Source organism: Panthera tigris, chromosome B2 (assembly GCF_018350195.1).
Source record: "Panthera tigris isolate Pti1 chromosome B2, P.tigris_Pti1_mat1.1, whole genome shotgun sequence".
Classification (NCBI taxonomy): domain Eukaryota; kingdom Metazoa; phylum Chordata; class Mammalia; order Carnivora; family Felidae; genus Panthera; species Panthera tigris.
The window spans coordinates 98,041,191-98,053,196 of record NC_056664.1 but is presented as its reverse complement, the minus strand read 5'-3'; the positions used below and the strand labels follow the sequence as shown (position 1 = coordinate 98,053,196).

The following is a 12,006-nucleotide window of genomic DNA, read 5'->3' as shown; positions in this document are numbered from 1 at the left end:
ATAGGAGCCTGACAGTTTATATTATGACAGTCACACTGACCGACCCTTGACCCCAATCACTGCTTCTACAACAAAAACACAGAGCCACAAAAGTGTCAAGCTTTATTGTTCCTCAGATCTGTCCCCCTCCTGCTGTCCCAGGAACAGGGCTGCCTGAGACTCTGGGTCCAGGTCGTGGGCCTCCCTTGCCCTTCCCAGCATATGCTGGAGCTCAGCCCGGGCCCTAGATAAGCCCTTGGCTTCCTGCATGTGGAAGAGGTAGACTGCACCTGCCCCCAACAGCAGTCCTACACTGGGAGTCCAGAGCATTATGGCAACCTCCCTGACCCCTCCCCCGGCTGCCAGAGCACACAGCAATGCCAGAAGGAGCAGCCCTAGACCAATCACGTAGCCGGCGAAGGTGGCCCACCAGCGAGCTTGAGCCATGCCAAGGTCCAGCTCTGCCCAGGCCTCCTTTAACACACTGATCAACCGTGACCTTTCTGCTGGTCCTAGAACAAGGCAGGGTAGTGGGGCAGGAGAGAGAGGGTCAGAGTGGAGGAGCCGCCTTATGGTGGGAAGGGACCTGGGGAGAGGGTGGGGGTGTCTTACCATGAGTAGCGCTGGGGGTGTGCTGGGGGGGGCTGTGTCTCACACACAGAGTAGCCATCAGGGCCTCATGATCAGAGAGGGGGGTGCCACTGTGAGGATCATGGCCAGTAGTGGTTCTCAGAGTCTTACAGGAGATGTAGAACCCAGAAACTGCCTAGGAAAAGTAGGGGCCAGAAAGAAACATATTTGAGGCCCTCTTCCCATTCTCAAGCCATCAGTAATCTACGACTAGACCAGATGGACAAAAGATTAGCACAAGCTGGTGAAAGACAGAGACACAGTGGGTGAAGACACATTGATGGGAGGGCCTGACCTTATATAGCACATAGTCAATGCGGATGCCAAAGGGAAATGCCTCTAACTCCCTCTGATTAACGTAGCAGTTCTCAGGTACCATCGTACAGCCTTCTTCAGAGCCCTAGGTGAATAAGTGGTTCATGCTAGGACATAGGGGAGGAGGAGGAGAGAAGCTGGGGGTGTAGACATGGAAATTATCAGGCAGGTCCTCACCTTGAAGTCCCGGGTCTCAAGGTAGGCATCATGCAGCCCTGTCCACTCCTTCAGCAGGCGGCAGCCCAGGTCCTTCGGGTGTAAGTTAAGGTCCCCACACAATAGAACCACATCGGCCTTCTTGGATGTGTGGCTGGGGGAACCAGGTTGGTGAGGCAGGAGTTCTCTCCTGACCAGCTGTGCCCACCTAGAAGTGGGGCCCTGCCACCCCTCAACCCCTGAACCCATCCCACTTCCCCTGTCAAGCCCAGGCTCACACACTGGATGAACTGGGCCAGTTCCCAAGCTTGGGCCACACGATGTGCTAGGTAGATGTCCTTCTGTCGATTGTACTCGGCATGGAGCTGAGCAAGATAGGTCAGATTATAGCAGTTGAGATGGGGGGGTCCCAAAGACAGGTCTGAATCATGCTGGTGTCTGTTACTTGGCATGATACTTGGTTAAAAGATGGGCAAACCTTGCCTACTGACCTTAGGAGATCCTGCCCCCACACCTCACCCCCAGGAAGCCCAACCAGAGGAGTCCCATCTCTCCCTCCCAGGACCAGGCCGCCTGTCCCGGCCCCGCCAGCTTCACTCACATGGGTCACGTAGGCATTGAGTACCAATCCACTTAGATGAAGCACCAGCAGACCCACAGCCTTCCCACAGAACCAGTCTCCGTGATGGATCTGCAGGCAGGAGGGAGCTAGAACCCAGGGCACTGCCACCCTCCTTCTGCCCGTTCCTGCAGCCCAAGAAAGGCTGCCTCCTTTACCGTGTGTTACTGGGGGGTGGGAGAGGGTGGTGGGAGAAATCTGATCTAAGGCTTACCATGTAGGGGTACCCATTGAGGGTGTAGACGTGCTGGGTGAATTCCTGAATTGGATGTTTGGAGAAGACGCACAGGCCACTGCCAATGACGCCACTGTAAACCAAGTTCTGGTTAACAGCCAGAAAAGCAGGAAGAGAAATACCCAGCTCTCTTCTCCCTGGTCACCCAGCTTCTATCAGCTACTTTTTTCCTCACTCTGTTGCTGAGATCAGCACCAGAGGAAATCTCAAAGCAACAGCCTTTGTGGGGTGATACAATAGAGTGTGACTTGGTAAGGCTGGGATGGGCTGAAGAGATAGGATCTTCCTGGTTCCACCTAGTCCTGCACCCACACACAGAGGAGAGGACTCGGGAAGACGGAGGAGGGTGCAGGTGGGATAGGGAGGGGCTGGCAGGGCCAAGAGCTTCCAGGTCTGAGAACAGACTTCCAGACCGGAAGGTTTCTCACCTCCTGAAGTAGTGTGCGGCGGGGTAGGTGGGCAACAGCTTCTGTCTCAGGTACTGGAAGTCCTGCTCACTCCACACCTGAGGGAAGGGGTGAGGATGCCTGCCTGTCTCCCCGGGGGAAAAGTCCTCTCCTGCGCCCCCGTCCCAGCCAGGGTTCCACACCAGTTCTGCCCTGCCCACCTCTTCCAGGAGAGCTAGGTCGAAGCTTTCCATGTTTAGAAAGTCTCCCAGGCGCTTCACGCGGTCACCCCGGTGCTTGCTCAGGTAGGGAATGCCCCTGAGGACGAGAAGGGTGGGGGGAGGTGACGGCTGGAGGCGCTCCGCTTCTCCGTGCACCACCGGAGCTGGGACCAGGTGCGGGCCTGGAGATGCGGATGCCCCCCGGACCCGACACCTTAGGGCACGGTGGAGCCGTGGCCCGGATGTGAGGAAGGCCTCCTCCCTCAGACTGTGGGTGCAAACGGAGCTGTGGCCCCCGGCCCACCCCGCGGGCGCTCTCACCAACAATTGAGGTTAAAGATCCTCAGTCGCAGAGAGAAGTTGGGCTTCATGGCGAGCGGTCCGGGGGCGCGGGACGGCGCTGCCTCCCCGGCGACGGCCGCGGCGGGGGCGGGGGCGAGCGGGCGGCACCTCCTCCCGGGGCGGCGCGCACAGGTGGTCGGCTCCGCCCCGCGCTCCCTCGAAGGCCGCGGCCTCTCAGCCCGCGCCGCGCAGGCCCTGGGCCCGGGTCCGAATCCGCGTTACCCGGGCAACCGCCCCACTGGCTGCCAACCCACCCGGAAAGGCGATCTGCTGCAAAGTTGGGCGCTGCCGGGAGGCGAGGGCCGCGCGCGAGGTCCCTGAGGGGGGATACCAGAGAGGAGTTCGGGCGGGCGGCCAGCCGAGTGAAGGCACACGGGACACGGAGCTCTCCGTCCCTTCGTGCGGAAACTCCGTCCCTGGCCTCAGCCGCCCGCGAGCCCTCTCTCGCCTCTCGCCCGGCTCAGCAGCAACAGGCGCGAAGTTGAGAAAAGACCCGCCCGTCGCCGCCCTCCCCCTCGCGTCCTTCCTCCCAGCAGGCGACGGGGGCGGGGACGCACGGTTGCTCCGGCGACGCGCAGTGTTTGTGCTCGGAGCAGTCCCCCAGCGCCGCCATGGCTAGCCAGCAGCAGCGCGGGCCGAGGCCGGCCCCATACTGCTCGAAGTCACCGCTCGAGCAGCCGCTGCAGGTGAAGGTGGTGGGGCTCTTCAAAAGCTCCAGCTTTCATATCGCGAAGAGCGCGGCCGAGGTAACCGCGAGAAAACCACAAGTGCGGATGGGTCTCCCGTCTCCTCGGGCTCGCGCTTCCTGGTGACCCGGGTCGAAGTTCGGGGACGTAGGGAGGTGTCCCTGGCGGGCAGCGTCAGTCTGTACCTCCCAGGGGTCAGGGTCGCGTCGGGCGGACGTTCCACTACCAGAAGGGCTACCTTTAAAGGGGGATCCGAGCAAAGGAAAATTCAGAATCTTGCTGGAAGGAGGGTAATTGCTATAGACCCACATTTTATTTCCACATTTTTACGTGAATTATAGATTTTAAAAATTCATGAAAAAATGTTTAAAAATAAGTGATACCGCATAACTACAGATTTTGTTATAAACTCCCTTCCCAAGTTTTTGGAAACTTCATTTGGGAAGGCTTCTTTTCCCTCCTTTAAATTTTCTATAGCAGTTACTGCATTCCAGTCAAATTAGGTGCTTAAGAAATTTCTTAACAAATGACCCACAAGTGCTTTGGAGAATCCAGATATTACTTTGCAAACACACAGACCGATATAAAAGGAAAAACACTTTAAGCAACTGGAAGAATTTGGCTGGGTCAGTAATGGTGCAGCACACCTATTATGCAAATGCATAAGTATTTAAATATAGAAATGCAGAATTCAGCACATCTCTGGGGTTTGCTCCGGGAATGCCACTGTAGGATTATGCCAAAATCCTCTCCTTCAAAACCCTGCTAGACTCCAGGACCATGCACTACGTTTGTATCTCTCAAAGTATCCAGCCAGATACCTGATACAAAATGTTCTCAAACAGAAGAAATCTTAAGCAATTCCTGCCTTGTTGCCTGCTGTAAGTCCACAGTTAAGAAAAGTTTGTAACTGCATCAAATCAAGAAACAGTAACTGTTTGACCTTAAAACAGCCGGTTATTTTACCAGCAAAATGGGCTTATTTGGTAATAACACAGGAATTGCAATATGAGACATAATAAGCTATGGCAAACCAAGGGCAATATGGGAGATCAAAGGAGAGGGACATAGACAAAAGGAAGAAGCTGGTAGGGGCTGCTTTGATAGAAAGGTGAGAGTTCAGGGTGGTGATGGTTTCTCACTGGTTGAGTTGTGGTATTATCCTATTGGCCAAGCTTGTTGCAGAGTAAGGAGACATTCTCCCTTCCTTCTGCTGGAATAGTAAAATAGACTTCTTCCTGTAGGGAATGCATGGTGTATCTCTTCCTGACCTACTGTGGTCTGCAATTGAGTGGTGGTAAGGCATGAGAGCTCCCTCTTCTGGCCTCCTGACTCCATTAAAAAAATTTTTTTTTTAAATTTTCAATTGATTTTTTCTGAGAGAGAGCGCAAAGGGGAAAGGGGCAGGAGAGAGGATCTCAAGCAGGTTCCATATTCAGCACAGAGTCCGACATGGGGCTCCATCTCACGACCAGGAGATCATGACCTGAGTCAAAATCAAGAGTGGGATGTTCAACCGACTGAGCCACGTAGGTGCCCTCTGACTCCATTTTAAATTGAGGCTTCCTTTATTCAATTTCACAGAAACTAATTTGAGAAGTTGGTGAAGTTTACATCAAGAGGAAGAGAACAAGTGAGAAGTCTGTTTAAATGATATGTGGATCGTCAAAATAAATAGAAATTATGGACTGCTAGCTGGGCTGAGGGGATCTATAAAGTTTATGGCTTAAGTTGTATTTAAGGAGTTTGAGGGACTTTTTTCCCTTGTTTTTCTTTAGCTCCTTTTCTGAAGGCACATGTTTTCTGTGCCTGCTCCACACTGTAGAGAAGGTGTTGGCAATTTTTTTTTTTTCTGTGAAGCCTAGATATTAAATTATTAGGCCTTCAGGGCCATAGGCTCTCAGTCACAACTACTTGACTGTGTCCTTGTGCAAAATCGGCCACAGACAATATGTAGATGAATGGTGCTTTTAATAAAACTTAATTAAGGATACTGAAATTTGACTTGCATATGATTTCACATGACATGGAATGATTCTGTTTCAACTGCTTAAAATCTAAAAATTCTTCTTAGCTCTCAAGTCTTACAAAAACAGGCAGTGTGCCAGATTTGGCCTGCTGGCCACAGTTTGCCACACCCTGTTGTAGAGGATACTAAGTCAAGAAAACAATGTCTTTGTTATATTAATAAGATTAACTTTCCCTTTCTTAAGCTTTTGCCTACTGTACCCCTATCTGAATATGAAAACATATGGATGTAAATTCTATTAGTTTATCTTAATAAAGGATCCTTGAATAATTTCTCAACATGATCATTTGGTGAGCAATCCTGAATACCTAATATGCTGACAGAGATTTAGATTTGTGAAGAGTAAGTATCACATAGATTCTGTTTTGGATGTAGTCTGTTCTAGACACTAAATTATGAAGAAAGTATGATTAAGTATGCTTAATTTGAAAACTACGGGGCTTATTAGTTATTCTAGGTGGTCCCCCAGTTAGAAACACAAGGGCCTCAAACTGAGCATGGACAATGGAACAAAGGACACATCGTCATCTGTTGGTTGGGCAATATCCTAAGAAGGAAATGACCCAATTGCTATCGCCCTCTTTGGCTCCCCTTGGTCCCAAAGGCAGGATATACTCATGCCCTCGCTCTCTGCCCCTTGGAATATCCACCCCAGATGAAGCATGCCATGCCGTTGTCCTCTTTTAGACCACAGTAGGACCTCTAAGCACCTTCTTTAGTGGAGAAGGAGCCAAGTGCAGCAGCCAGCTGTCCCTTTTCCCTAGTGGGCATACCTACTCGGACCCACTCAGCAAGGTGATCCCCAGTGGACACATCTACTCAGACCCACTCAGCAAGGTGAGGCCTAATTGGTATTGCCTTACCTGCCTTCTCTTGCTTTACCAGGAGGCAAAGTGCGACATGTCATGACTCAAAACTTTTTTTGACAGGAATTGTTAACCAGTATGAATTTTCTCTGATTCATATAGACAAATTAATAAACGTGCCCAATACCTAAAATATTTAATATTTAGTATTCTCTATTGTTGTGGGGTGTAACCACAACAATATCCTTTTAGTCATTCTCTACGTATCAATAAATTAAAATAATAACATTTATTTATTTTAGTTAAAAGTATCTGTAGAGGGAGGAGGTGGGGGTGGCTGAAATAGGTGATGAGCACCAGGTGATGTATGGGACAGCTGAAGCCCTATACTGTACACCTGAAACTAATAAAACACTGCAGTTAAATAAAGTAACATTTTCTTTTCATTAAAAAAAAAGTTTAGATCCACTGAGGTTTAGTAATAATTTAATTTAGGAAAAAACTGGTTCTAAAAGAACATGGCAAATTACAAAACTATTGGCATAAACTCATTTATTTGTTCATTTGTTCATTCATTTGCTATGTGTGGATGGTCTACTATATGCCAGATGTCAAGGCCAGTGGGGGTACAGGAAAACTAGGATGTAGTCTTGGCCCTCAAGAAGCTTATACTCTAGAAGTGAGACACATAAGCCAGAGCCCCAGTGTGAACTGGGTAGTGACTTACTGGAGATCAGCACAGGGGTCTCTGGGAGCAAGCAGGGGGCATCGAAGTCGGACTGTATGCCTGGGTATCCACTGTATAAAACCTCTCGAAGTCCCCATAAAAATTGGGGGAAAATTATTTCTACTTTAAAAGAGAACTTACTCTATAATTATTCTGTTTTGAAACCTAGAGTCTGAAGAGTAATTATCCAACCAAATTTGAAGATCCTATAATAGTTCCTCTTCAAGAATTTGCATGGGATCAATATCTACAGGAGAAAAAAAGGGTAAAGGATATTCGGGATATGGGAAATGAGCAAAGTTTTGCCTAAATTATTTGCGCATTGTTTGGGAAAAACTGAAGCAGTAATTTTAGAACAACTAGATTTGATTTCTCTAAATCGTACACTTTCCCTAAATCATTTCAATCATTGTACTGGGCTGATTGTAAGAGAAAGCAAAACATTCACAGGATTTTCTTTTGAAAGACAGGTGATAGAGGCGAGTTTTAAACTCTCAATGCTGCTATTTACCCCCGCTGATGGTTAGCCTCCTTCCCTGCGCTTCACATACTCACACTTCCCGTGACACCTTGGCACTCTTGGCCCTTCCGTGGAAGGTTTTGGTGGTGGACAGCACAGACACAGCCGAGGGCTGGTGTGGGGCTGTGGCCTACGGGAGCTCCGATGACAGGCACCAGGACCCCACAGGGCAGCCTTGTCCTAATTCAAGCTTTCTTCTCTGCATTCTCCCCACTAACAGCACCCTTGGAGAACCTCAGGCCCCAGGGCTAACAGGCTTTGTCCCGGGACAGCAGTTTCCTCCTGGGTGCCAACACTGATCATCTGGTAATGCTGCCTGGAACACGTGACACGAAGGGTTCCAAGGTGGTATGTGGCCCAGCAATACGTCATGTTGGAGCGAGCCTGGAATGGGGCACACTTCTTGCTTGCCATCCCCGCCTGGTCTCCCTGCCCCACTCCATCTCCCCAGTGGCTGATGAAATCCCATTTCCCCTGACCAGGGCAGTTTTGATTGTTCTGTTCTTTGTTGCACAAGGATGTCCTGTGATCCTGTGGTTATCACATAGTGTTGCTTTATGGGACCACTTCACTGTGCGGTCACAGAAATGCTGCAGGACTGAGTCAAGAATACCATTTGTTAAGTCTCATGCCATTTTCATAGCCATAATACATTTTAATTGGGATTCAGATAGAATAGTAGCCAACACAGTCATATGCCAGGCACTATTCTCTTGACTTCTGTATATATTAACTCCAATCCTTACAACAATTAGGGCGACCAGTGGTCCCGGTTTGCCTGGTGCTGAGGGGTTTCCTGTGATGCAGGAATTCAGTGCTAAAGCTGGGACAGTCCTAGACAAACTGGGACAGCTGGTCAGGACAGTTAGTCACCTTAACATAAAACAATTATGTTGTTAAATTTCTATCACCAAACTACCTACACTGCCTACCAGTATCATGCTCTCCACCTACAGGAAAGCCATGATCTCATGCTCTGTGGTCTGCACCCATTCCTCTTATAGAGTCCCACTGTATTCTTAAAGATAGGTGTGGATTTCATTCCATAGTTTCCCTCCATTTTAGCCTGGGTTACTAACCTTGGGATGTTTTGTGTTCTCTTCCTCCAGCTTTTCTCACGAGGCCTGAACGAGGCTTTCTCCATAATCACTGCTGCTTCTTTCCACCTATTCTTTATTGCCTATCCTTCCTTCCTCCCATCTCCCACCCTCATCTCTTGGATACTTGTCACCTTAACCTTCTGTTGTTTCAGGCCAGTTTTTGTCCTTCAATGTAAGTATTGTGCTTTGGGTCATATGTAGTACTTACTTAGCACACTTGAGGTTAGGTCTGAGCTGGAATTAATGCTTCAGCAGAATGTAATGCCACCCTTAGTGATGGCTTCTGGGCCTTTGGAAAGCCCTTTCTCTCCCCTCCAAAAAAAGGCAGCATCTTATATCTCTGTGCTGGGAAGCCGCAGAAACCACTGGGTCCAGCCCACTGACTTGAAGCAGGTGAGGAGGCCTCCTCATGTTCAGAAAACACACAAAGACAAGGCATCTGCACCCCCAGCCTCTGAGTAAAGTGCTTCTTCTACTGCCTTACTCCCACCAGGCTAACTAAATATCCACATTAGCCATACCCAGGCTAAATAAATATCCCTTTTTAAAGTTCTGCATTCTATAATATGTGATAACACTGATAAATCTAAACAGTTTAGGGACTCTTGACCTACAGGCTCTTTGAGTAATTTATAGTTCAGCATGAACAAGTTTATTCTTTTCCTCAGACCAGGTTTTGATATGGGCGCAGGAATAGGATATGAAATCTGGGAGAAGATGTGGGAGTGCAGCAAATTGGCAAGCTGAAGCAAGCTGTTCCCCCAAACAGCATTTCCCCAAGTGTGGTCTCCAGACCAGCAACGTCAGCATCTCCTGGGATGCTGTTAGACATGCAAATTCTAGGGCCCCATTCCAGAATCAGAAACTTTGGATGGGGCTCAGGAATCTGTAATTCTGCTTGACTGCTGAAATTTGAGAAAAGCTGTCCCAAATTATTTATGCTTTTCCCAGGACTGGCCCTGGGTAATAATAAACCAGATCTCTTCAGAGGGAGCATTACTCAGTGGCCACACACTGGAATTTAGGAGGTTGACCATTAGTGTGTGGATGAACACACGAATGCGCTTCATTTTAAGGGGCTTAGCACTTCAAAGTGTTGGCAAAGGTGGGCTCTCTCCCTCAGTGCCCCTGGGGTGCACCAGAAATCCCCCCAGGAGGCATTTCCTCACTCTGACCCCTCTCCCTCAAAAAAGCATTCTTTTCATCCTTGATACTGAAAATCATGTATTACTCAGAGCTCCAAGCCTTTCCAAGTATACACACAGTAAAATGTACTTCACAAATGAAGCCAGAGACTGCATTTTGTTTTCAAGTTAACATAACAAGTATGCTATGCACATAGATTTTTATTACCAGATAACAATCTACCTTCTATGTGTGTACCATTTAAAAAAAATTTTTTTAAAGTTTATATATTTTGAGAGAGAAAGAGAGCTGGTAAGGGGCAGAGAGAGAATTCCAATCAGGCTCCATGCTGTCAGTGCAGAGCCTGGTGCGGGGCTTGAACTCACGAACTGTGAGATCATGACCTGAGCCAAAATTAAGAATAGGATGCTTAACCAACTGAGCCACCCAAGTGCTGTTAATTTTTTTTTTTTTTTTTACTGTACCATTTTTAACACTACTTTTAGGCCATTTTTTTTTTTGCTTTCAGTGATGTCAGATTTTTAAAAATGTTCTTAAGTTCTATTTGAGAACAAAATTCTAAAAGATGGCAAAAAAATTATTTTTTTAAAGATTAGGCTATAGAGTCAATCCCAAGCTCTGGCTTATGGGTTTAGCAAGGTTGGTTGCCTCCCCTCCCCCTCTGCCAATACAGCTTTTTATCCTTTTTCTTTATAGGAACTCAAGAATGAGATCTGGGAGTATTCTTCCTGCGTGATGTGTTTTGTTAATGATCAGTTCCTGGGTGATGCATTTGATCTTCAGAAATGGGCTCACAAGATGTGGGATGTAGTTGATTTTAAGCCCCCTGCACTTTATGAGGCACTTACTGTGGATTATTCTGCTAAATTCTTAAGAGACACCAAGGCAAGTTACACTAATTTTTAAAGAAAAATAGTGGAATCTTTGACCATTTATATTGATTCAGCACTAATTACTGATATCCTAACGAAGGAATATAAACAGTAGGAGACTAGGTTTTAAGTTCTCAATGACCTCTAATCCAACTGCAAAGGATTACATATAATATTACAGGGTTTGGCTCAGCGGTGTGTAAAGCAAGCATATCTTACAGCATGCAAACTGCAGGGAGTGCGGGGGAAGCATCCCTGTTCAAACATTTCTATTCCGCATTAGAGATTTATATGCGTTGCTTATCCATTTTAAAACATAAAGACACCTCCCCCCGCTTCAGAGAAGGTAGAGCTTACCATCCATTCACCCTTAGTATGAAAAATTTTAATTAGTACCTTCTAACACCTGAGAGGTACTGCACTAACAGAAGGGGAAGTTTGAGAAGAAAGGTGACATTTTAAAGCATGACAAGTTGGCAAGAGCTGGACCAGGCAGGCTATGGCCCTAGGGGGGTTTCCAATGGCAAAGGACAGTCATGAAGCTTAAGGTCCAGGAGAGTGAGAGACAGACATCAGGGTGGAATGACAACAGAGGTAAAAGCACTTGGTAATTCTGCTCAGAAACTCTGTTATAGCAACAAGCACCACATGCTGAAGATCATTTCATGCTCATAGATGCCTGTGCCCACAGAAAGGCCCAGTGCTAGGATTTTACAGTGCCAAGCTGTAAAAAGGCAAAGACCTTGTTTTGTTTATCCTCACTTAACTGTACTGCCTCAAACACAATCTGAAACATAGTATAAGCTCAGGGAATGTCTGGCTGAACAAACAATGCACTTGGAAAATACTAGAAACTGCGGGTTATGGGAAGGAATTTAATGCTCACAGAAGGACAAGGGTCCCAAAGGACAAGGTTCTAAAAGTGCATGGTATATTCAGGGAATGGCAGGGGACAGCAAGGAGGCCATGATTAATAGGAAATGAGGCTGGGAAAATGAGAGTATCAGTCACCAACAATACCAAACTACTTTGATTAACTTAAGGAAAAAAAAGGTATGCCTTGAAAGGATATTGGTAACCTCACAACTGGCAGGAAAGCCAGAGAACCAGGTTTTGGGAAACAACAGGAAAACGTGGCTTGAGTCTCATCCCAGAAATGTGCAACTTCGATGCAGCTGCATCCCGACTGGCCCTGGGTTCACACTGCCACCTTCACGGAGAATTACTTCTTAACTGC

General features: G+C 47.7%; 2 protein-coding genes across 7 annotated transcripts in view; one reads left to right on the top strand and one right to left on the bottom strand.

Moving 5' to 3' along the window:
• Positions 1-82: 82 nt before the first annotated feature.
• Positions 83-3,473, bottom strand: SMPD2 (sphingomyelin phosphodiesterase 2). 2 transcript variants are annotated; one of them, XM_015536036.2, is made up of 10 exons: positions 2,863-3,473; positions 2,542-2,638; positions 2,363-2,439; positions 1,914-2,007; positions 1,682-1,771; positions 1,363-1,445; positions 1,102-1,234; positions 905-1,009; positions 592-745; positions 83-491 (listed from the first exon to the last, which is right to left on the bottom strand). In XM_015536036.2, the coding sequence occupies exons 1-10, from the start codon at positions 2,910-2,912 to the stop codon at positions 103-105; spliced, it is 1,272 nt and encodes a 423-aa protein (XP_015391522.2). In that variant the 5' UTR covers positions 2,913-3,473; the 3' UTR covers positions 83-102. The 2 variants fall into 2 exon arrangements, with proteins under 2 accessions (XP_015391522.2, XP_042842891.1); XM_042986957.1 differs by lacking the exon at positions 1,682-1,771.
• A 15-nt stretch (positions 3,474-3,488) lies between these two features.
• The window catches only part of PPIL6 (peptidylprolyl isomerase like 6), a 31,864-nt gene continuing 23,346 nt past the window's right edge, over positions 3,489-12,006 (top strand). For 2 of the 5 annotated variants that reach the window (XR_006217790.1, XM_042986958.1), the window contains exons 1-3: positions 3,495-3,650; positions 7,301-7,396; positions 10,594-10,782. Coding sequence is in view for 4 of the 5 variants with exons in the window: in XM_042986958.1 (XP_042842892.1) it covers positions 3,495-3,650; positions 7,301-7,396; positions 10,594-10,782 (441 nt within the window). In the remaining variant the exon portion in view is untranslated. Of the gene's footprint in view, positions 3,651-7,300; positions 7,397-10,593; positions 10,783-12,006 lie in introns of all 5 variants that reach the window. The other 3 variants (XM_042986959.1, XM_007078791.3, XM_042986962.1) reach the window with 3 other exon arrangements.

Excerpts from the sequence above, each read along its gene's own strand:
- SMPD2 (XM_015536036.2), bottom strand. The coding sequence starts at position 2,912 with ATGAAGCCCAACTTCTCTCTGCGACTGAGGATCTTTAACCTCAATTGT. Across the intron at positions 2,008-2,362 it reads GCCGCACACTACTTCAGGAG|TGGCGTCATTGGCAGTGGCC; the intron begins GTGAGAAACCTT and ends CTTGGTTTACAG. Across the intron at positions 746-904 it reads TTGACTATGTGCTATATAAG|GCAGTTTCTGGGTTCTACAT; the intron begins GTCAGGCCCTCC and ends TACTTTTCCTAG.